Source organism: Corylus avellana, chromosome 4 (assembly GCF_965113065.1).
Source record: "Corylus avellana chromosome 4, dhCorAvel1.hap1.2, whole genome shotgun sequence".
Classification (NCBI taxonomy): Eukaryota; Viridiplantae; Streptophyta; class Magnoliopsida; order Fagales; family Betulaceae; genus Corylus; species Corylus avellana.
In genome coordinates, this window is record NC_142493.1 from 9021579 (window position 1) to 9045884 (window position 24306).

At 36.1% G+C, this 24306-nt stretch overlaps 2 protein-coding genes and 2 pseudogenes across 2 annotated transcripts; 1 reads left to right on the forward strand and 3 right to left on the reverse strand.

Annotated features, from left to right (window-relative positions):
- Positions 1 to 5822: 5822 nt before the first annotated feature.
- LOC132179665 (2-oxoglutarate-dependent dioxygenase 19-like) lies at positions 5823 to 8363 on the reverse strand. The gene is made up of 4 exons (XM_059592419.2): positions 7996 to 8363; positions 7603 to 7844; positions 6284 to 6614; positions 5823 to 6167 (listed from the first exon to the last, which is right to left on the reverse strand). Exons 1-4 carry the CDS (start codon positions 8278 to 8280, stop codon positions 5907 to 5909), a joined length of 1119 nt encoding a protein of 372 aa, XP_059448402.2. The 5' UTR covers positions 8281 to 8363; the 3' UTR covers positions 5823 to 5906.
- A 4629-nt stretch (positions 8364 to 12992) lies between these two features.
- Positions 12993 to 14639, reverse strand: LOC132178533 (RING-H2 finger protein ATL54-like; annotated as a pseudogene).
- A 2950-nt stretch (positions 14640 to 17589) lies between these two features.
- LOC132179787 (uncharacterized) lies at positions 17590 to 19999 on the forward strand. The gene is made up of 5 exons (XM_059592560.2): positions 17590 to 17806; positions 17898 to 17966; positions 18424 to 18506; positions 19351 to 19553; positions 19780 to 19999. Exons 1-5 carry the CDS (start codon positions 17598 to 17600, stop codon positions 19861 to 19863), a joined length of 648 nt encoding a protein of 215 aa, XP_059448543.2. The 5' UTR covers positions 17590 to 17597; the 3' UTR covers positions 19864 to 19999.
- Positions 20000 to 21702: 1703 nt separating this feature from the next.
- Positions 21703 to 23045, reverse strand: LOC132178009 (hydroxycinnamoyl-CoA:piscidic acid hydroxycinnamoyltransferase-like; annotated as a pseudogene).
- Between the last annotated feature and the right edge of the window lie 1261 nt (positions 23046 to 24306).

A 24306-nucleotide genomic window follows, 5' to 3' on the forward strand; every position in this document is an offset into this window, starting at 1 on the left:
TTCCACATCATGTGGAAGGGCAGATCCATGCGGGGCAGGAAGTGGGCTTTGGTGGTGACGTTCATGTAGATTCTCAGCATACTCCGCCAGAGCCGGGCACATCCACACCTTTCACGCTTGACGTCACAAAGTTGAGTGATCTGGGGATTGTTTCCCATAGCCATTTCAAGCCGTACCTGTACCCCACTGGATCATAGGTGGATGATAGTGATGAGACACAGCCCCCGGATAGCAATGTGAGTGATGAGGATGGTGTCGCGCAGGACACGCATTCCGATGATGCCGCTACACGCCCGTTGGCGGTGGATGAGGTTCGAACGATAAATAAGTATATGTGCTAAAAAATCGTAATATGTTTTTATTTCAATATGTAGTTAGTTTAAATATGTAACTAACTTGTTCAAATCCTTAATGTATTAGGTGTAGATCAAAATGACACCACCAGTTACCATGTTTTGAGTGTCAAGTCATGTCACAAGCTGTGGGAGATCCCCGCTGGCCAGAGGATCGTGTGTGAGCATAACCCCGCGTGGCAGCCTGTGGGAGAAAGTGCTTCCAAATTTAGACGGATGACCGGAGTGTTCATTAGGAGCAGTACTTATGTAAGGATTAACGACGAGTGGAAGAATGTACCGGAGCGTAGGAAGGAGGATATTTGGTATGTCTTGATGGTATGTTATAATTAAATATAATTGTACTTATGATAGTTATTTGTATATTCATATATTTATCTCAAATACATGCTGTATGTTAATATAAATATACGCTTGAATTTATGCATAAGCACTTCTATATCCCGCCTGAGTGTGATATCGGGGCCATAAAACAAGACGCTTTTCTTGATATGCGAAACAAGCATAAGACTTGGAGGTATGACTTGAAGCAGAGTCTTCACATTACGTCGGACGATACTCTGGTGACAGTGAAGACTAGGGAAGGGGATCAATTATCTACGTACAACAGAACGGACGTGGATATATTATTGGAGAAATGGTGTAGTAAAGAGAATCAAGTAAGTCACATATTTTAGTAGATTTTGTTTAGTTTTATTAAAATGAATATGTTAGAATAAAATATTAATAATGTTAATTGTGTAGGAATATGCTGCATATATGAAAGGAATCTGGTCCAAGAACAAGGAGCATTACTGCACCGGGTCAAAGAGCTATGTCAGGGCTACACATGAAGAAGTATGTGTGTTTTTTGATCAATTATATATATATATATATATATATATATATATATATATATATATAATATTTATGTTGATTATGTTTATGTTTTTTTTATTTAACTTTTATTTGTTTATGTAGCTCATAAATACCGGGACTCCGCCAACACGAGCGTAATCTTACATCAACACACGTGTGAAGAAGGATGGCGGATATCCAAATGACTTGGTCAGTGAGAGATGTGTATGCTACTAATAACCGATATGTCTTGGTTAATGTATATTTCTTTGTATTTTAATTTAATATTTCTAATTGCATCTTTTAATGTGTAGCCTACAGGAGAGGATGAAGGAGTTACTTCCCACTGACTTTGCTGGTAGAAGATCTGTAACCGAGGGCATCGTACGGTGGGCACCCGACGATGCGTACGCACAGGGGATAGGCAATAAGCCGAAGTACACTAGTCAGGTTCGCCAGGTTGGAATAGGTATACTACATGTGTGCGGCAGCATACACTCCTATTATAGACCAGTCGCGCCATGGTCACAACCTCCCGGGAGCTCTGGTGTCCCAGAAATGATGGAAGCTGCACTACATGTTGAGCGGGAGAAGCACAAGCAGGAGATGGATGCGCTATTAGAGACACAACGAGAGCAGTGGAGCAGCAAGCTGAAAGGGAGAGGCACAGGGCAGAGATAGCTGCGCTGTTAGATGCACAGCGAGAGCAGGTTGCTGTGCGGCTAGCTGAGAGCGAGGCTAGTATGAACACTTTGTATGAGGCATGTTTTCGTCAGCTTGAGTCCATGTTGCAATTAAGGTCCTCATCTGATATGACTCTAGTTAAGGATGTGCCAGACCAAGAATCTCCAACCCGTTTGGGGGTGAGATCGTCGGTGGAGAGTGGATCAGGTAATGCAATTTTTTTTTTTTTTGGTTTGGGTTTTCTTGAATATATATATATATATATATCTGCATGTGTGTGTGTGTGTGGACACTCTTGTTGCAAAATGTTTTGTTCTTCATTGGTTTGGTAATACATTTGATTGCTTTTAGTATTGTTTTTGATGTTCTTATTGTTGATAGTGACCCTGATGATGTTTGTTATTGTTTCTACTACTAAACGTTAGTATTGTGTTTGTGTCTAATTTTAGAAAGATATTATTTTCTAGTCGGAATATATATAGATATTGCATTGATGATTATTATTATTTGTAGTTAGTGCATTTTTTGTTCTATTATAGTAATGTCATTTTGGTTAGTATATATGTTAAAGTTGTTATGGTGCCCTTTTTTGTGTTTGGCTTAGGATCCTGATAAGAAAGGTACCTATTGTTTCCTGATTGATTGTTTTATCATCTCCAGGTAATGCGGAGAGGTTGGAGAATGAGGAAGCTATCGACCTAGAATGAGCATTGTATGTGAGTTTGTAGTTGGTAAACCTATTATATATTTTGTTCTTGTATTGTTGATGTTTAACGTTACATGTAATTAAGTCTATATTCGTGGTAACACATATAGTTTGGTTGTATATGATTGACGTAGAGACTGCATGTTTGTGATACATGTAATTATGTCTATATGATAAATAGTAAGTATTTTTTTATGGATGTTTAATCAATACTTCGTTTAGGGTTTAATAGGTTGGGCCTCTTGTAGGAGAGATAATGAGGTCAAAAGTATAATTGAGTGTTTCTTTGCATTAGAAAAAAAAAAGAAAGAAAGAAAGAAAGAAAGGAGATAGAGAGAGAAGAGGAAGAAAAGAAGGAATCTCTATGGTCTACAAATTTGGAAGGGGTATGTAACTATGAGCACTTGTTATTCTTTTTGAAGTGGAAAAATTATGATATTTGGGTACCGGTAGAAAAATCAATTATCAATTTGCTTTTATGTTCTTGAAGGTACTTTATGCTTCAATTTATAAATTAAACTGCTAGTTTAGGTTAGGTTTTCTTGTTCTTTGTGAAATAAATGTTATACTACCTTTCTTGATGTAAATGGCAATTCTATGAATGTAGATGGCAATCAAATATAAATACCTATTGATTTAATAAGATTCTGTGGTAGGTCATGAAGAAAAGTTTCTACTTTATTCAGTCTTGTCTATCGACAGGATAGAGTAGAGTATTTGTTTCTCTTTGTAGAGTAACATATTTTTTCGAAATTATTTCTTACTGCAAATTGTAAAGAAGCTCGTGGATGTTGTTGCCAGTATACATCAAGCTATCTGGGAAGCCTTTGGAAATAACGGTATGAACTCAGCACCTCAAAATGAGAGTTCACAATCTGAGTATACATCAAGCTTTCTCCAATATGAGAGTTCACTTTAAAAAGTAAAATGTCCATTGTGCAACAACTAATTGCCACATAAATGTGATAGTTCATGTGTCATTTTTGTTTTCCTTCTCCTTGTTCGATAAGACTTAGTAATTTTTTGGATGTGTGTTTATGGAAGTGATGAGTTTTAAGAGGAACTTTTATGGATGAGCTGGTACTTTTAAATAAAAGTCTCATACTGGTGTGAGGATTCACTAATATTGTCAAATTTCCTCTATCTGCCCTTGAATCTCCCAAGAATTTTCAGCTCCTAGCAGCCCTTGTAAGAATATATACAGGACTCACTAATATTTACATGACATCTGTAAGAATATAGAATCTTACGTAGCAGAAAAATATAATTAGACTCTTCTTTGCAGCCCTAGTCTTTTATAACTACATATGCCCCAAGTATACTATGGCCTCTGCATATTGCCAAGTATAACCTGGTCATATAGGACGTATTAGTTTGGTTGGATTTTGTTTTCCATTTTGGTTTGGTATCCTAATCTAACTGTTGAACTAACTCAATAACCTACCTGTTATTCCATGGCTTTCTCTATTTATTTTTTATGTTGATAGATCTGAATGTTGAATTCCATTATATGTAACTGAATTTCTGTACATACATCCTTTCTTACTGCATGGTTTTATCATGTGAAATGCAACATGTCATTATTTCTAAATTTGCTACCATTCATAATTTTTTTTTTTTACCAGATCCATCAACTACAAGTCATTAGGACATACTTTAAGTCTTTAAGAGTTGTTGGCTTTGGAAGATGTGCTTCAAATGATTTACTCTTGAATCCTTATGAAATTGTCAATTCAAAAAAAAAAACAAATGAGAAAAAAAAAACAATAAATCGTAAAACCTAATGAGAAAAACAAACAAACAAATGAGGAAAAAAAAAAAAAAAAAAAACCTAATATTCTGACGTGGTAGAACTCCCACGTCAGAATTTTCTGATGTGGGAGTTCGTCCATGTCAGAAAACATTCTGATGTGGTAGAAATGCCACGTTAGAAAATTTTTTTACGTGCTAATATTTCTGACGTGTGATACAATAAAACGTTAGAAAATTCTGACGTTCTAACTAATAACACGTCAGGAAAAAAAAAATTTACTGACCCCTATGCTTCTGACATTCAACACATGTCAGCAAAATTTTCTGACGTGTCAGACACCATAAAATGTCGGAAATTTTCAGTAAAAAAAAAAAAATTGTTTTTTTGTAGTGCCAGTAAAGTTGTTGCAGCCATGGATGAATATGACGAGCTAGGGAGTTAGGGAATGATGAATGAATGTGAATATAAAGGAGCACGAAAGGGTGATTTAATTGGATAAAATAAATAAATAAATAAAGGATCACTTTGATATCTTGTCGGATCAAGTTGCTTGGGGAAAATATTATTTTTTCGACAAAGTTGGATGCATATGTGGAGATCGAGATCTAGGGAAATAAGTGTATGTGGAAAATATTATTTGTTTTCTCAAAGTTGCTTTGAGAATAGACCATACACTTACACCCAATGACTCAGCATTAAAACGTTTTAGATGAGTTCTCATTGTGTTAATCATGTTTGGAGGGTAAAATTATTGATGAAGATTTTTTTTTTTTTTGGCAAAAGAGTATGGGTTAATAATGTGCTTGAGTTAGCACATACATATATATGTATGTGGCCTTATAATTTTCCTAGTACGAGGAGATTACGTAGGGTTGTACGTATGGATTTGGATATTTACTGTAATTATTCACTATTTACGATATCCATTTATAGATTTGGATACAGTTTTGTGGTATATATATATAATAAATTCACCAAAACAACTTCGATTTGCTTTTTAACATCAAAATGATGTTTTGCATTTGTTATAGGGTTTAGTATTTTTTTTCTTTTATCATATCTCACGTACTTACACCCACGTTGTGATGCTAGGGCTTAAAAAACACTAAAATATGCCCTAAACACCAAAAATCAGCTAAAATTATTTTCAAAATTATTTAAAGTATGATCTAATAGACATCTACAGAAGACTCAAAAAATTAAAATAAGACCCGAATCCCATTACATGATATACGGTTAGCGGAAAATAACTGCACTATGCATGTATAGCCCTAGGACTATGAGTATTTCATCACAAATAATTACTCTAAATATGGTTATGTATAGTATACCTAATGTGTTGGAATGTTGAAATCTTTGAAAAGTTCAAAAGTTTTGGGCAGAAGGTGAAAAGCAATTAGGTAAATACCAACAAGCTGATTTCTCCATTTATTTAAAATCATAAAAGGCGCAACCCAAGTAAAAAGAAAAAAACATACAAGAAATACATCTAGCTAGGAATTTTTTTTTTAGTTCTTTCTAAAATTCAAGCAAATTAGGATATAGCATAAATCAGCTGCCCGATGGAAGCCTTTTACATAACATCATTGGAAATCCGTATGCGATCCAAGCTGGCTTTACCATAAAGCTTGTTGGTTTGGTGAAGTCCCAAGTAATCTTTATATTTGATCTCGATGTATTTTGGTTGGCTGCTTTCCTTCTTCACCAACTCTGGTGACGGGCCGATAATGGTGTCGAGTGGTGGCCCATTCACAATGGCCAGAGAAATCCTTGTAGCTTTCTTGTTAACTACTGCTCGATGTACATTGCTCTTGTACTTCCCATTACTCACAACCTAATTCAACACAAATCAATTTTGTAATAATAATTATGAATTAAAAACGAGATATTAAAAAAACAATTGAATATATATATTCAAATTTAATTAATAATTAAATTTATGATCATCACCTCAAGTTGATCGGAAGTGTTGACTAGAAGGGAGTTGGGAAGGGCATGCACGTTGACCCACTTGCCATTGCGTTTTACTTGGAGGCCACCGATTCCATTCTGTGTGACGAGAGTCAAGAGGCCGTGATCTGAGTGAGGTGGCAAACCCATCGCAAGATCCGGCTGCGGGCAGGGCGGGTATAGATTTGCAACAAATGCTTGTAAACCAGCTGATTCCAAATTCATGGCCTTGTGGATGTAGGAGGCTTCCAATCCAAGGCTCTCTGATATGCCTTTAAGCAATTCCCTTACTACGCCTCGGATTCTCTGGCAATACTCTAACGAAACCTCACTGCCCACAAGACCAAGGAAACCAGTCAAAACAACCCCTTTTTCCCCATTTTGTTTATAATTATATATATTAAGTAAAGCAAATTTACATACATACCAATCTCTCTTTATTTTTGCTAATACAGGGTTTTGCATTATATATGTTGGGTATAATAATTCAGCATAAGGCCCATTTAATAGAAAAGGATCCCCCAAGCAGTCCACTATATGGCAATAATTAAATAACTCTGAATCCGCCACTTGGCCAGCAAGCGTCCAGAAGCATATTCAGCAAGTCTGAAAGCTCTCTCCAAAAATAAAGGTGACATAAATCTTTATCTCTTTCTCTGTTTGAAAACTCTTCATTTCATTTCTCTTTTTCTCTCTAAGAGAGAATACTAACTTAACCATTGGAGTGTCTCTGATCCTCTTAGGGACCAATAAATTTTAGTCAACTTTTTTGTTTTTAGTTTTTTTTTTTTTTTTTTGCAAGAGCTTTGTTGCCCATCCTGCCGTTTGAAAATTTGCTCTAACAATGACAATGATATTTTAATATAAATGAAGTAATGTTTATGTCGACCCTAGTATCCTGCTTATCTCAAATGTGAGGTTGTGATTTCAAAAGATTATATGTGAGAGTATGAATATTGAAGGAAAATTTTTATTTTCTCTCTATCCCTCTAAAGGTATACCATCGGATCAAATTTTAATATAAATTCATTCTAAATTCAATGATAATTTTAAAATTTACATTACCTCTCAATAATTAATAAAATGATCAGAAGTCTTCATTCTAGCATTACTTAAAAAATATACATAAAACTTTCGTTGCTTGAACTGGTACAATTAGGTAATTTATGCAAAATTGCACAATTAATGTGGGGGCATTATTGTCACTAGCTAGTTCCTAGTAGGTATACGTTATTATGATACGTTAAGGTCTAGTTAGCAATAATTGGTCGCCCCCTTCTACCTACAAAAATAGTTTCAAAATAAATGTCCGAACGTACCTGAATCCAGCAGGTTTGTTGGGGAAATGAAGGTGATGAGGATGTTGAATGATGACCTTCAGAAAATCCCTCCAGAAGAAAACCTTGTCGAATGACGTGTTGAAGCTCGTTCCGCACCTGATTGTGTCCAACACATTCTTCCCTTCGAATTCTCTCTTCTCCTCCTCCGTCAGATCGAAAAATCCTCTGATTCCCTCTATCACTCTCTCTATTAGCCTCTCCGGCACGCCGTGATTGATCACCTGAGATCAGACCACCACGCATGCATGTGTTACTTTTGATATATAATTTGAAAATGGCTAAAAAATGAAATACCCACGACACAATTTTTGATAATTTGAAGTTAACAATGTAAGACCCGCGATTCATGGTGAAGTTTTTCGTATATTTTACCATGAAGAAGCCCCAGTCCTTGCAGGCCCTGCCAAGTTCTTGGATGATTGTGGACCGTTGATCAGGAGTACCGTAGGCGAGCAGAGAGAAGTCAATCACGGGGATTGGGTCTTCTGGGTCTTCTGAAACTGCTTCATCTTCTTGGGGATCTTTGGTGAAAGCATAGGTGGAAGGGATGGAGGTGAGGCTTGGTGATTCAGCTAGTTTTTTGACACATGTTGTCTTGGAAAATTGAGTGGGAGATGGGTGAGAGGCTTCGGAAACCAGTGGAGTTGTTGCAGCCATGATGAATATGACGAGAGATGTTGTCGGAAATGATCAATGAATTTGAATATAAAGGAGCAAGAAAGGTGTTTTAATTTTTTCACAAAGTTGGATGTATAGGAGTAGAGATCTAGGTAAATAAATGTAGTGGGAAATATTATTTGTCTTCTCAAAGTTGCTTTGAGAAAAAGACCACGTGACGCACAGATTTGAAACGTTTTAGATGAGTTCTCACTAGAGGGCCAATAATGTATTTGACCAAACTTGCAACCTGATATGAACTCAACACAAAATTAAGAGGATAATGTTGAAGAGTTTGGTTGGTTTAATTTAATGGGTCGAGTTATAGTTGATCTATATATATAGTCTTATACTCATGTTTTGACAAGATCATAATACTACACTCAGTCAATTTTTGACATGACTCATAAACTTGATACAAATCCAATACAAAATTAGAGGTGTTAGAATATTTGATATTATTTACTTTATTATGTTTCTTTACATATTCTAGGGTTTAGTCTAAGGTTTCTTGCCTACTACTTCTTCTCTCTCTATAAATAGAGAACTATGTAAACATGTCATAATATAGAAAAGAATAATACAATGTAGTCCATTGTTATGCTTATGCTCTCTTTCTTTCACTCTCCACAATATATTTAACATGGTATCAAAGCCACTTCCTTGTGGCCTCCAATAAACGTCTTTGACGTTTTCCGGCGCTCCCTCCAGTGACCTCCAAATTTTGGTTGTCTGTGTGCCGCCAAGCGGTTTTCCACTCAAAATCTCTTCAACGCTTTCATTGCAGGCTCATGTGGGAAAATTTATCCTAGATTCATGCTTGCGAGGCACCGATCTATAGATTTGTGGAAGATCCGCCGCTATCGGCCCTCCAACGCGCCACCACACTCCAACGCCAATTGTTGTTCGTGCCACACGCGCCACCACAGCTGTGACAGAGCTTCACGCTGCACTTCAAATGATAGATTAGACGCCTCCGAGTCCAGATCCGAAGAGATCTAGAGCGTCCAAGCTTCCACGCGCCCTCACGCGCCTCAAGAAGGTCTTGTCCGCCACTTAATGCGCCTCCATGTGCCGCTGCAATTCTTCCACACGCCATATCAAGTGGATCAGCTCGGTTTTTGCACCACTCCACAGATCTGGCACCGATGGTCAAATCTCTGCCATGCACACCGCCATTGGACAATGGACGCGCCGGAAGCATCTCTTGCTGGTGGGCTTCACGCGCCAAGGCGTGGCTGCCAGTGAAGGCGCGTGTACCACACGTGTCAAAAGCTTTCTCTATTTCCAACAGCCACGTGGTAGCTTGTCAACACACCACGTCAGCCCTAGATCCATCTCCAATCTGATCCAAAACCGGGTTATTGGGTTCTAAACCGGTCCAATTGGGTCAATTCCGAATCCATCAAAGGCATCTCCAACCCGATCCAAAACCGGTTCTAACCAGGTTATCGCTTTCTAAACTAGTCCAACCGGGTCAATTTCGGATCCATCCAAGGCATCTCCAACCCGATCCAAAATCGGTTCTAACTGGGTCATCGGGTTCTAAACCGGTCCAACAGGGTCAATTCCTCCAACCATTCCAAATTAGTCAATCCGGTTCAACGGGTTAGACCTGGTTCATATCTTTTCGGGTTAGACCATATGCAATGGTCCATTGGTTTTGGCCTATTTTGGCCCAATCAAACCGGCCCAATTTAACATATCCTATAAAGCTCCATTCAAGTCTTAAGCCCAAAGTGTTGGGTCCAATCCATTCCAATGGATTCAAGTCTCAACATTTTGGGTCCAACAACCACCTTCAGCCATCAGCAGCCATCAGCAGCCAGCTGCTGCCATCCTTCACCACCGTCCGCCACTCTCCGGTGACTTTTCAGGTGAACGAAAAAAAAAAAAAAAAAAAAAAATCATTATTTCCCTTTCTTTTTCCCAAACTCAAGCTTGCATCTTGAGTAGACCTGGCAAAAAGTGACACGACCCGCCAACCCGACATGAATACGACACGAAATTATTGGATTTGGGTCATAAATGGGTCAACTCGTTTATTTTTGTTTTCTGTCGGGTCAACCCGCTTGATCTGCAAGTGACCTAAAATCATATATATTTTTCGTTTTTTTTTCTAAGATTTTCCCAAATAGGCTTAGATATGGAATTTCAAAACGATCCCTTGGTAGTTTTATTATTATTATTATTATTTTTTAGATGTTGATTTCTATAAGACGCGCATGAGGAGCTGAAAGATCACTGTTTGACATGGAGCTTTCTTTGTGATTTTGGGAAATATAGTTGCTGAGACACTGATTTCCAGATGGGTCATGCTTAGATTTTGATATTAATCACAAAGAAGTGTGATACAGCTACAACTTAAACTCAACTTTGGTCCAACGTCTAGACCAGATTTCTTTCTCTCTCTCTAGTTTAAGGTTCTCTCTCTACTCCACATGCAGTTTTTTTTTTTTTTAACTTAAGAGAAAAGTTGGGTCAAAGTTGAGTTTAAATTGTGTTTTTATCATTTTTCAATCACATATAGGAGTATTGGATTAAAAAATCGCATGAGAATCTCAAGATATTAATCACATTAGATTTATGTTTTATATATTGTAGGGGAAACTTCACTGAAAGCCCTCGAACTTTTATCTATTTTGAAATATTCCTCAAAATTTCAAAATTTCTCAATTTAGTCCCTTGAACTTTCAATTGCTTTCAATTTGGACCCTTCTGTCAGATTTAACCATTAACTTTTAATAGTAAACCCTAAAAAGACTAAAATACCCCTAATTTTATTTTCTTTTCTTTGTTTTTTTCTTTTTTTTTTTATTTTTTTTTTAAAAAAAAAGACCACGTGGGTCTGCCGTGACCCACGATGGGTCAGCTAGACCCACGGTGGGTCTGCTGGTGACCCACGTGGGTCTCAGAGACCTAGTGTGTGTCTCTGGCTTGAGATCCACGTTGGGTCTCTGGCCGAGACCCACGCAGTTCTCAAGTAGAGACCCACACAGGTATCTGGTGCGCTGAGGCCCATGCTGGGTCTTTGGCTAGTGAGCCGTGTGGGTCTCTAGCCAGAGACCCACGCTGGTCATAGGGCAAACTTGCATAGGTCTCGGCCAGATTTTTATTTTTATATATTTTATATATTTTTATATATTTTTTATTTTTTTTATTTGGAAGTAAGGGTAAATGTGGATTTTTTTTTAAAAAAAAAATCAGGGGTATAAACGTCATTGTCTCACTTTTAACGTTTTAAATCTGATGGAGGAGTCCAAATTGAGAGTAATTGAAAGTTCAGGAGACTAAATTGAGAGATTTCAAAGTTTAGGGGGGTATTTCCAAATGAGTGGAAATTCGGGGGTCTTCAGTGGAGTTTCCCCTATATTATATATATATATAGATTTTGATATTAATCACATTAGATTTATCTTTTATATATTTTATTATAAATATTTTTTGGGATTTTTTTTTAAAAAAAATTTTAAAGAGAAGGGACGTTTTTCACTGTAGCACGTCCCCTTAAACGTGCTATATATAGTGAAAAAGTCCTAAAAGGGGACGCATACTTTAAAATGTCCCCTTTTAAGGATATTTTTCATTGTTGAAACGTTCCTAATTTTTATTCTAATCACTTTTGTTGGAACATTTTCAAAATATCCCATTTTGAGTGTCCCTAATTCAATAGGGACGTTTTCTGGGCTTAAAATGTTACAATAAAAATGTCCCTAAAGCCTGAAATTTTTTCTAGGGCAGGCCCTAGATTCTGCAATATACTTATTGAATTTGGTCCCTTCAAGTTTGTTTCCAAGACACCTATTGACTTGTGGTTGAGGCGAAAGCCTAGTATGAGATACATTCGCATTTGGGGGTCGTTCGGCACATGTGATGAAAAGAAAGTCTAATAAGTTGGAACCAAAGATAGAAATATGTTTGTTTGATGGATATCCAAAATGAACCAAGGGTGGATTGTTCTATAGTCATGAGAATATGAAAGTGTTTGTTAGCACAAATGCGAGGTTCCCGGAGGATGACACTATCGGCATGGCAAGCGGCAGAATACTGTTTACTGAAAGTGGTTGAGTGAGGCTAGTGAATTGAAGTGGGTGAGGATCTATGTTGATGTTATCTTTGAGCTTGCAGTACTCTACTTACATGTTGCTATCTTTGTCCTTGGTTTCACAATATATTGGGCAATTGGGAGTTAGCATGTGATATTCAACAGGATGGTGGCATTTATAGCTCTTTCATGTGATTGCTCTTTGTTTTCTCTTTATTATTCTCCTCTTCTGTTAGATCTCTAGGTGTTGCTTTAACGACTTACAAAAAAAAAACGCTAGCCATATCTTGTTTTGAAGTGATGTGTGATGTGACCATGATAAAGATATCATAGATTTAACTGGGGAGAGATCGGCTAATCTTTTCAAAGTGATAGCAGAAATATGAGTAGCGTTTTTCCCGTTGTTCTCTTTGTGCCTTTAGCTTTCTTTAATGAGAATCAATAATTTCTTCATTGCCCAAATTAAAGTCTTCGATGTAAAAAAGGGATACTGTGCATTAGCATTAATTGTAGGTCTTCTTCTTCCTCCACAGATTGAAGCAGTTTCATATAATCATCAATGAAAATCCATGAAGAAAAACAAGGATCCTTCTTGATGAACTCAAGCAAAATAACTTGTTGCAGGTGAAAACATTTTGAAATGAAAATGCAGTAAAAGAAGTGGCGGCAGTATATATATCCATGGATGATCAAATTGAGTATAAAATACTCGTTACATAATTTGAATCATATATATATATATATAGAATGAAATCATTGCGCCTGAGATGAATCCTATTTTTGGATCAATCTCAATTTCCTCCTGTCACTATACACTTTGATTATATAAATATATTACATTATTGATGAAAATTCTGTAAACCCTCAGCTTGTTGAGAGCTTTTCAGATATGAGTTTTTCAGGCAACTCACCTCACCTGATTCCACGAAAATTTCAAAAGCTTCGGAAAACCGTGCCAAAGCTACCGGAAAACGATCTCCTCATGAAAAGAGGACCATTTGGCAGAGATCTCCCTTTTGAAGAACTACCCGATGATCTCATCGAAATCTGATTCCCTTCTACTCTCTTTGGAACGATTCTTGTATTTGATTCGATCGATTTTACCAATCGGGTATCTGAATTCCCATCAGATTTGACAGGAAGAATATTGGCAACAGCACGACTTATCTTTGATGCTGACAAAGAATCCATAGAAACTGATCTTCTCATCAGCTGTATGCCGGTTACTTCTTCATTCGAATTCTCACATCTTTCAACGGCTGATTCAGCTTCCTCCTCTATCACAATCCTTAGCTCACGAACTTCATCAACTGTTTCCCCACCGGATCCGCCACTCCTCTGTGAATTTCCCACCTGGGTTTCTTCGCCTTGACCGGAATTTTCCACATTTGGCTCCGGCGACGGCGACTGGACTGTGCTTTTAACGATCGGCGCACGGCACATGGGGCAATTGGTGTGCGATCTAAGCCACGTATCAATACAGGGAAGATGAAAAGCATGGCTGCACTTCGGCAAAAGTCGAAGAGTCTCATCTTCCTGAAACTCGTTCAAGCAAACAGAGCACTCTGCTCCTTCAACAATACCTTCGCCGCTTTTATACTTGCACACCGTGATGGAATTGATGACAGACGGTTGGAGACCGACGGTGCGGATGTACCAGATCGGATGGTCCACCACCGCCACCGGACCATCATCTTCGTCAAGAAACTCGTCGTGGGTCGCCTCCGTTTGCCGCTGCAGCGGCACCGTCCGGCTTGAGTTCCGCCGGCGTAAATAGAACCTTGAATAGATGGCATAACAGCAAACAACCAGAACGGCGGCGGCGAGAAGTGTAAGCGTGGCGATCAAGAAGGGAGAGATCTTGTGGGGTTTGTCTGATTCTTCATTCAACGTGGAGGGAATAATTGCTGGAGGGATCGAAGATGAGTAAACATTTAAGCAGCTTAGAGGGCAGAAAGCGAGACATTGTGGTGGACAAACGCTTGGAGCTGAAGAACATGGTAATTGACAGATCGGATCCCAGGTTGAATTGGCTGCTCCTTCTGTCAGCTTTCTATGAAGCAAACCCATATCATACAAATCGATTTGATTGTTCAAACAAAGAAATCATCAAAATCGCAGAGAGAGAGAGAGAGGAAGATTGGGTGGTGGTTGTTGAACAGGCTACAGGGAGAGAGAAAAGAAATGAAGATGGGGGAAGGCTGATGCAAGAGACCACTTCTTTTCACTAGTGGTGGGGGATGATGGTTGAATTTTGAGGATAATGGAGATTTGTTTATCTTTAGCCCATACGCGTCGATCCTTTTCTGCTTGATTGTTTTGACTTTGTTTTTCTTGTTTTATTTTATGGCGGCATCTTTAGACTTTTTGGTGTTCTTTACCTGCCCATATATCCTTCATATTTTAATTTCACGGTGGAAAATGGGTCTAATAGTATCCTATTATCATTAACTATTTTATTGTTGTGTGATTTTTGTGGGTGACATGTGTCATAATTTGATTGGCGGGAACATAATATTTGCTAGTTTTCATAAAAAAAAATTAAAAATTAGGCGAAAGTTGAGTAAGTGAACATATTTCTTATTTTTGCATACTATATAATAAACCTCTATGTGAAATTGGTTTGCACTCAGATTTTAATATCACTTTTATTTAAAATTTTAAGTATAATGGCAAAATATATGCTATTAATCTGGAAAATTTAATCTAGACTTTTAAAATAATTCATCATAATTTCATTCTTTTAAAAGTAAAATGCAGGGACTCCTCATTTTCGCGTAGACAAGATTTTTATTTTTTATTTTCTTGGCTTTGTGGACGAGTAATTCTAGAGAAGGACTAGAGTCTTTCTTGTGTCATTTCAAATGTGACTTGAGTTTTAAAATCACGGATAGATCAAAATCTAATAATGATCATCTTAAATTTAATGGTAATTTTAAAACCCAAGTCATAAATCTTTCAAAAAAAAAAAAAAAAAAAAAAACTCAAGTCATAGAAAATTTTAGACATCTTTCTAGCATTACTTTATGTGAACAATAGTTACCTGAAAAATAATAATCGGACAAAACATAACAATAAAGGGCCTTAAGATATATATATATATTAAAGGAAAAGGGCCTTAATAAATTACAAAGTAAAGGGCTTTAGGTTACGTTTGTTATGTTAAATAGCTATTTCATTAAAAAAAAAAAAAAATGAATAGCTTTTATTTTCACATATTCTCTTCTTTTGTAGTTTCTTTTTTCTGTAATTCATGCTCACAACTTCTCAAATTATATGAAAAATATTTGGCAATTTTTGAAAAATGTTTTTCGAATCATTTTCAAAGTTGTATTAAAAATAGCCAGCCCTACCTTTTATGTGGTGAGGAGAGAGTTATCATGTGCTTTGTCTTCATGTAATTGGACCACTTTTCTTTTTTTTTTTTTTTTTTTTTTTTTTGTCCATTGAAAATTTATTAAACTAATGAGCTATATGATACATTAATTTAAGTCTTTCTCTTTTTCATTACTCTTATCGCCAGACTAATTAAGCAAGATTCAATATCAAGTGTCTCATGTTATAATAATAATAATAAGGATATATATATATATATATATATATATATATATATATAAAGGTTTGATAACGACCCCAAAATTTGAGTATAAAATAATGAATAAATAAACAAATCAAGAAAACATCCCCATGTTTTTTTTTGTAGAAAATTATGGTTAACTGGTTGACAGGGTCGTTTATGTAGATATGCTCTTTCTAATATGTATCTGGTAATTTAAAATTAAGTTTTCTTCTCACGCAAAAACCTACCGACAATTAATTTAAAATCAAGTAGCTACAATTATATATTTTATTCAATTAAAATATGTAATATCTAACAACAATTCATTTAAAAGAATAATTAACCTAAATATAAAAATTTACATAAGACAATTTTATTAGGTTAGATTTTAATGTAAGATATAATATTCAACAACAACTTGTCAACAACAACAATTAGGCTTCCCCACTCTCCCAGACGTAAAGCAAGCTGGTGCATTAGGTATACCAGGAGTCAAAAAAATAAATAAAAAATAAAGATATTGAAGTAATTTGACTCTTCCACCCAAACACCAACCCTTCATTCAAGACGAAAGATAGTGGACCAACTTTAGGCTCGCCCCAAACCTAATCTTTTTCTCTTCTTTTAGGCTTTTATTCCAACCCCAAGGCTTAATCCAACGCACAGGATATAGTCAACCAAGTTTTGCCTCAGCTCAAACATAATCTCTCTCTCTCTCTCTCTCTCTCATGATAAAAATTCCAAACTAAACTAATTTTAGAAGTCCAAAATATGTTTTGTCAGAGAAATAATTCAGCCAAAAATATTTTTTTGAAAAAAGTGACAATTTTTTACTTGTTTGCTATAATCCTGAAAATTGTTTAAAAAATATTTTTCGAGGTTTGATTCGTATGGAAAATCGTCGACTATTTTTCATATAATTTGAGGAGTTGTGAGGAAGAGAGACGGATAAAATGAGCTGCGGAGAAAGAGAACTTGCGAGAATGAAAGGTTTTCTGAGAAAAATTGTGAGAAGCCTTTTTGTGGTGCCCACCTGTCCTAATAGGTGTTTGGGTAACTTGAAATCTACTTGAGCAGGTCGGCTCCATAAGGCTCTCACAATTGGCTACCAAAGTGTGGAAGAGCGGTGCAAAATGGTTTACGCAGATAAAAAGCATATACCATTTTACACGTTGTGAATGTTATTTTTTGTAATCAATTAAATACATTTTAAGTTGAACACCGCATTAAACACTCAAACATTGAAAAAAAGAAAAAGAAAAGAAAAGTATTTTACACCGAACACGAGGAAAATTAGTGAGCTAACATTGGGCTTAGCCCAAGCCTAACTACCTCCCCCCCCTCTCTCTCCTCTCTCCCATACTCCAACAAGCAACCATATGATTCAAGTAAAGATAGATAAAAGGGTGTTTGTTTGAAGCCTTGAAAGAGTATGAAGTTATAACTTGCAAGGAACGTGTGAGAAGCTTAGCCTTCATTGCCAAGTGTGTAAACCTTATCTTGAAGTGACCAAATCTGCATATTACCTCATCCCTTGACGTGCTCCTCTATATTCCACCGTAATTTCTTGTCTTTCCAAGCACTCCCACACGTAATCACCATTGGAAAAGTAGCTTCAAACTTCATCCCCCCGCCTTATTCAACTTTCTCATTTTATATATATATATATATACATATAGTCATTGTCGTCTATAAGGAAGAAAATAGTTCAATATGTCTAGAACAGGTTCCTGGGTTTCCTACAAGTTGCCAAGTATTCTTCAACTTCTTCTCCATCAGAGATCTTTCTCCGGCCGCTGTGCCAGCGGTTTTGCTGCAGATTATAAGCTTGGAAATGGGGGTTATAATCGGATGAACAGAAGGGTCATTCAGTTCTTCAGCACCAATAATAGCAAAACGCAAACAAAACTCGATGCCAATAAGTAATTACCCTTTCCTCCAAATACTTAATTTTTCAAAAATAAATAATCTCTTCATACTTTTTACATGTTGATCTGGTGATTATCATTCCAGGGTCAATCATGGAAATGGAAAGTTTCAATCACCAGCACCAGCCCCTCCAATGCTCTTCTTCCCTCGATGGTATGTATATAATTATATACCCTAATTTACGATTTAATTTTTCAAGAAAAAGAAAAATGGGTGCACATTCAAACAGATTGATATAAGAATTTTATTCTTTAACGACCTCGCTAATTAGTCGTTGCAAACTTGCAATCAAGGCATAGGGTGGTCCTAAAAAATATATATATATATAAATTTTGCCCCTCTAAATTAAATGTTCTAGTTCCGCCCTAATTGCAATTACTCAATCAAGAAAAATTATATTATTATTTGTGTCACTGATAATAATAAAAGTCGCCTCAAATAATTAATATAACAGCCTTAATTAACTGATCTGTTGTTGCTACTCATAAGTTATCATTGACGACACCTAAGTAAGCTTGATTATGCCGCGAAAAAGCGGCATGTTTGCCATTGACGAAGAGAAAAAGAGTTTTGATGAGTTACCTAGCTTACCTAGCTAACATGAATGCAGGGCAAAATGGGTTTGGGGCTCTATATTGGCTATCTCGCTGCCGTTGTGGAACCAGGATTGGGGAAAACTACGAAGAATTGAAGGTATATATATATATATATATATATAGTCGCTGCTGAATTTTTCATTAATATATGGTTTAAAATTAACATTTACACCTAAATCTTTTCATTTATGCTTCTCTTATATATATTTAGCTGTACAATTTAGTAAACATGATTTTTGGTAATAAGATTATTGTTTATGTCTCTTTAGTTGCTTAAATCGAATTAAAGTTTTGCTTGGACAGGGGGATTTTTTATTTATTTTTTTATTTTTTTAAAAAAAAACTTTCAAAAATAAGTATTTCCTAGATTTAAAGAGTATAATTTGGAAAAACATAAACTTGACCTACAAACTTGACCTAGCTAGGACGCTTAGAGCATGTTTGAGATTGCATTTAAAAAATGAATTTTTTAAGTCAAAAAGCATTTTTTGGCCATTTTTTGGCTTTTTAACCCTTAAAATTACTTTTAATTTTTTTACTAAACGGGTATTTTTTATTTATTTATTTTTTTTTTTTCAAATAGACTTTTTGAGTGCTCAATGCACTTTTAGGCTCTTCAAATACACATCCAAATAGGCCGTAGATGCTGACTGACTGCTGCACATCTTCTATATAGCTTTTACGACGGTCCCTATCTAATTCAAAATTTTTTATGAAAGAGAGTAGAAGTAGATTTGAACCGTTAAAAAAAACTATAGAAAATGTGCTTTTTTTTTTTTCTTTTTTCTTTTTCTTTTTTAACAGCATTTAAGCCAAATTCACAAAAGTGAAAGTTTTAATTCGAAAATCTATCAAAACAAAAATGATATTAAAACAATTTTTGTCATGTGCTAGTAATGTCAGTGAATTTTATTTTGTTTTTAATGGAAATGATGTTTTAGGAGAGGCCGATATGGTGGTTGAAGAGGTGGAAGGCGTTGCAAAGGTGGTTGAAAAGGTGGCGACTGTTGCAGAGAAAATATCAGCAGAGGTTGCAGATAAGCTGCCTGAGAAAGGCAAGCTGAAGGAAGCTGCTTTGTTTGTCGAACATGTTGCAGAAGAGGCTGCCCATGATGCTCAATTGACAGAAAATTTCATTCAAAAGGTATTTTTTTTTGTCTTTGTTTTTTCTGTTGTCTTTTTTAGGTATTTTGGTCCTTAATTGACCAACATCCTAATCATTTTTATCAAACAAAACAGTTTGTTTGATTCAACTGATGCATCAAAGGAAAGGAAAAAAAAAAAAAATCTCTTTTTCAAATGAAAAATGTGATTAAATGGTGCATTAGTTTAGATGTCTAATTAGGCCTTCAAAATGTCTCTAAATGTAGGTGGATGCATTGAAGGAAGACCTTGAGGCACTGGTTGAACCCATAATTGGTCAGATTGCAAAGAAACAATCTGGAGAAAAGTAATGAATATTGTGTTGGAATATAGGTTTCAATCTAGGTTTAATTTGATTTTTTGATTATTTATTTATATATTCCATCTCCATGGTTAATTGATTATAATCAAATCAATTATTGAATTTGATTATCTTATTTGCATTGTCTTCTTCACTTATCCCAAATATTTTCCCAATAAATAGGGAGTCATTTGTAATGCAAATATATTAATAAATAAGAGCACAATATAACCCGCCTTTAAGCCAATTCTCAAGTGGAAGCAAGTATCTAACACTGAGCCATCCAAAATTATCTTGTCCCATTTCTCTCTTTCTTTCGCTATTTTTCTCTTTAATTTTCCATTGATTCCATTATGAAATTCTTCATATTGAAGAAAGAGAACAAAATGGGTGAGGATTTAGCACAAATGGATGAGGATTTAGTTGCAAGTACAAATCATACAGATCAGGCCCATATTACCGTTAGGTACCCATTCTCACAAACCCTGGAAGTCAGCCTTCACTAGTGTTCATGGGCCATATTTAGAAAAGGAATTGTAGATAAAGGAAGCTTTTCTAATCGTGCAATTTAAGAGAAAAACATCAAATACCACAAAACACAAAATATGGGTTTGACAAAAAACGCTTTCTTAGTTTCGAAAAATAGTTTTTATTTTTAAATTTCATAAACATTTTATGAGTTTGAGTTCGTCTTTCTCAAACCACCGAAATGCTGTTGGACCACCATTGGAGTTCACTGGGCCTCTGTTGGAGGTTAACGGAAGTTGTCGATTGTTTTCTACCATCGCTCATTGTCATATGAGCCAAATTCCGAAAATATTTTACGAAAAATCTTTTTTGTTTTTTGTTTTTAAACAAAATGATTTGATTGCAAATATTTTCGACATAAAATTTTTATATTAAAACAAATGGAGCGTAAAGTAAGAAATTAGAATCTGCATTCCAACAACAAAGTAAGATAAAGGAAAGAGAGTAAAACAAAATTTAGTCCGTAGAGAGAGCACATGCTTCACGCAAATACTCTGTAAAAGGCATTTACAAGCTTCACACAAAAGATTAGAAGTTAGAATTTGTTGGGTAATGGATCAGCCACAATAACCAAATAATGTTGCGCAAATATCCACCTAATTAAGAGACGATTAGATGTACGTTTTACTCGCAAGTGTTCAAGATCAAAACGATAGTATAGAAAACAAGTACGAGATCATTCCCACGAGGATTGATATAGATTACGCTTAAAAGAATTGCCTAAATAAATAACTGAATTAAACAAGATAAAATATTGAGTTGAAATAATAAGAATGAAAGGGTAGGATTTTGATATCCACTGCTAATCATACTTGAATAAGATAAAAAATATGCCAATGCTAATACCATATCAAGATACCCAATGTTTGCCAACCTAAGGGCATGGTATCTACTTAAGCTATTGATCTCCCTAAGCAATGAATTAAGCATGGTATCTACTCTAATTATTTTCCCTTTCAAAAGATTTAGCATGGTATCTACTAAGTTGTTCTTCAAGAAAGCATAAATCTATGGAGATCGACAAACACATGAAGTCTAGAGCATGGTATCTACTTCTGGTTTTTCATGTTGATTAATCGAAGAACCTGTGATGGGATTCTTTTGTCACTCTATTAAGCCCAGGACTCGGTCATACAAATTGACTTAAATAACAAATCCATACCACATACATATGATGATCAAGCACATTCATGTGAGAAATTCAATAACATAGGAATTAATTAAGTTAAGTATCACAATATGAATTGTAGCAAATGCGCCAATATATAAATCCTAAAGAGATATGATTAGGGCTTCAATCGAGCCCTAACTAAAGTATTAGTTACACATAATTCGAATGGAAATCATCATCATAAGAAAATAATAAGAAAAGAAGAAAAACCCAAACTCTTCGACCATAACGATGCAACTTTATCCAGCTCGCAATCACAAGGTTGGGGTTCCCTAGAAAAGATGCTTCCGTGTTTCCATGGACATTAAAGTTGATCCTCAGTGCACCTACATTATCCTGACTTGTCATAAAATCAAGAGCGGACCTTATGTACTCATCTGTCATTCTCTTAGTTGCTTCCCTAGTAACTCCAGTAGCATAGCTCAATGGCTTCGATAAGAGCCCCCCATAAAGACATGTCCATAGAGCAGAAGCATACAAAGAGATTAATGAAGCGTTAGGGCTACATCTTTAGTGTATTGAAATTTCTTGTGTGTTTCATAATAAATGATATTTATAAAGAGATCAGGAATAGTGACCAAGAAACCCTAATCTCAAGCGGTTGGTTCAAGTGATAAGTCGCTTGGCCATGATACCTCATGAAGCATTATGTCTAAGCCTTCGACCCCCCTTAAGTGCAAACAAGTTTTGGGATTGCACTTGTAGGCAAAAACTCGAGCTTTACCCAACTCGTGTAAAGGGGACAAAGGCTTTAGTTATCAAAAAAAAAAAAAAAGTGACGAAGAAACCCTAGAATAAATAAGGGAATAAATCTTAACATAGAGAATAAATATTCTAACAGGATCATCAACATGTTCTTTTGATCTGATATCTCATTGGCATTCTTCCACAGTCCCTTGACTTGCTCTCTAGACTTTAGTGACCTTCAACAAGGTGACAATGGTTTTCTTCTTTTGCTCTGCCTTCATGTCCAACGAACCTATCAAGAGTGGGGGCTTGGAAAACTCTATATGATCAAAGCGCGGAGGCATAAGTGGTTGATCACGAGTATGGCATATGGCTGTTCCAACACAAAAGCCACCACAACAAAATCTTGTCACTTGCACCAACAATAGAGGCCACTCTTTAATCGGAGTACTATAATCAGTCTTTGGAACAAGATCTTGGACTACCCCGGTTGGTGTAAAATCACCAAGATCATCCACTTCTGCTTCAGAGCATGCTTCCACTAGTTTGGCTCCCATGGTGTTGCAATCGAGTTCGAACTGGCCGCCTTCAGCCGACCACAGCTGGCCGGCTAGCGGGTAGTAGTTGACCAATGTGTGGCTTAGAGAACTTTTCATTGTGTCAGATGAAAAGGGTAGGATGTTATCATTCTTATTGTTGTTGGGTTTGTAAATAGAGACGAGGGTCTCGTGAGTGCACTGCATCATTTGGTCGCTCTCTGATAACCATAATATCCCACTTGGGGTAGGCTTTCTTGGAACGATCATAAACAAGAGAGAGAGTGTAGGGTATTGACTTCACCTCTATCCGCACAACAATGGCTAATCATAATGAATCTCAGAAATTCATTCTATGCATGTTATAAATAAACAAGAAACTACCTTATTAAAGAATAAGCATAATCTATCTTCGGTTGGAACAGATCATTCACCTAACCACTAAGATGCAGTACGATCCGTCTTCCCTAGGTATAAATTATCAAATTCTTTAACAGGATACATACAATCAATGAATAAGTGTAACCCATCTTCGGTTGGCATAGACTGTCTACCTAAATTACACTAAACTAGGGTGCAGTACAATCCGTCTTCCCTAGGCATGGCCTATCAAATCCTATTGATCATATGTCAATTAAACCCATTGTATAACCATCATCCTCATAATCACAGAAAACAAGAATGATTTGAGATCAACAAAGTAAAATACTTTTTAAGACAAGAGAAGAATTTCACAAATATTGATTTTGGAATTTAAGAACAATTGTATTTAATAATTAAGAACAGAATCAAAAACTAGCAATTCTCGTAGTGATACAATCAACATGCATAAATTGAAAATCTAGAAATTAAATACAATCAAACCATTGTGCTTGGATAGGGTTACATCAACACCCCATGAAGGGGTTTAGCCACTCATGATCTTCTAAGCTCCAAAGACAATTTTATGATTTCTAGCTCTGAGAAGCGGTGTGTTTATTTTCAATGTTTAGAGGCCTATTTATAGAGATTAGGAGAACCCTAAAAACCCTAGAAACCCTAGAAAAACTAGAGGTCAGGCTCCCAGTCCAATTAGGAGACTAAAAACCAATTCCAAGCTATAAAAGGATTCTTGCCGTGCACTGTACGCCCGTGTGCGCTTGATCCTAAGGATGCGCGCTCGATCCTAAGTCCAGAATGCCTCCAGCTTTTGCCTTTTAAGCCCCATTTTCAATGGTTTGCCAAATAAAACCTAAAACACAAAAATCAAACAAATAACAATGCTAAGGAATTAACATATGCAAATTAAGTGGCTTGAATGTGCAACATTCGACGCTTATCGCACCCTCAAACTTACATATTGCTAGTCCCTTAGCAATATAAAACAGAAAATAAACTGACAAACAAAACGATATGTCCATCTTTCCTGGGATGTACGATTGCATTTAGCGTATGCAACATGCCTTTTAAACCCCTAGGCATTCTCTAGAGGACAAGTAAAGTCTCGTGAGGGTTTTCCAGGAATGATACCCACAAACATTGTCATCATTAT

Coding starts and splice junctions, on each gene's coding strand:
- LOC132179665 (XM_059592419.2), bottom strand. CDS start 8,280: ATGGCTGCAACAACTCCACTGGTTTCCGAAGCCTCTCACCCATCTCCC. Junction 7,845..7,995: donor AGGACTGGGGCTTCTTCATG/GTAAAATATACG, acceptor GTCTGATCTCAG/GTGATCAATCACGGCGTGCC. Junction 6,615..7,602: donor AACAAACCTGCTGGATTCAG/GTACGTTCGGAC, acceptor TCTTGTGGGCAG/TGAGGTTTCGTTAGAGTATT.
- LOC132179787 (XM_059592560.2), top strand. CDS start 17,598: ATGTCTAGAACAGGTTCCTGGGTTTCCTACAAGTTGCCAAGTATTCTT. Junction 18,507..19,350: donor AAAACTACGAAGAATTGAAG/GTATATATATAT, acceptor ATGATGTTTTAG/GAGAGGCCGATATGGTGGTT. Junction 19,554..19,779: donor CAGAAAATTTCATTCAAAAG/GTATTTTTTTTT, acceptor CTCTAAATGTAG/GTGGATGCATTGAAGGAAGA.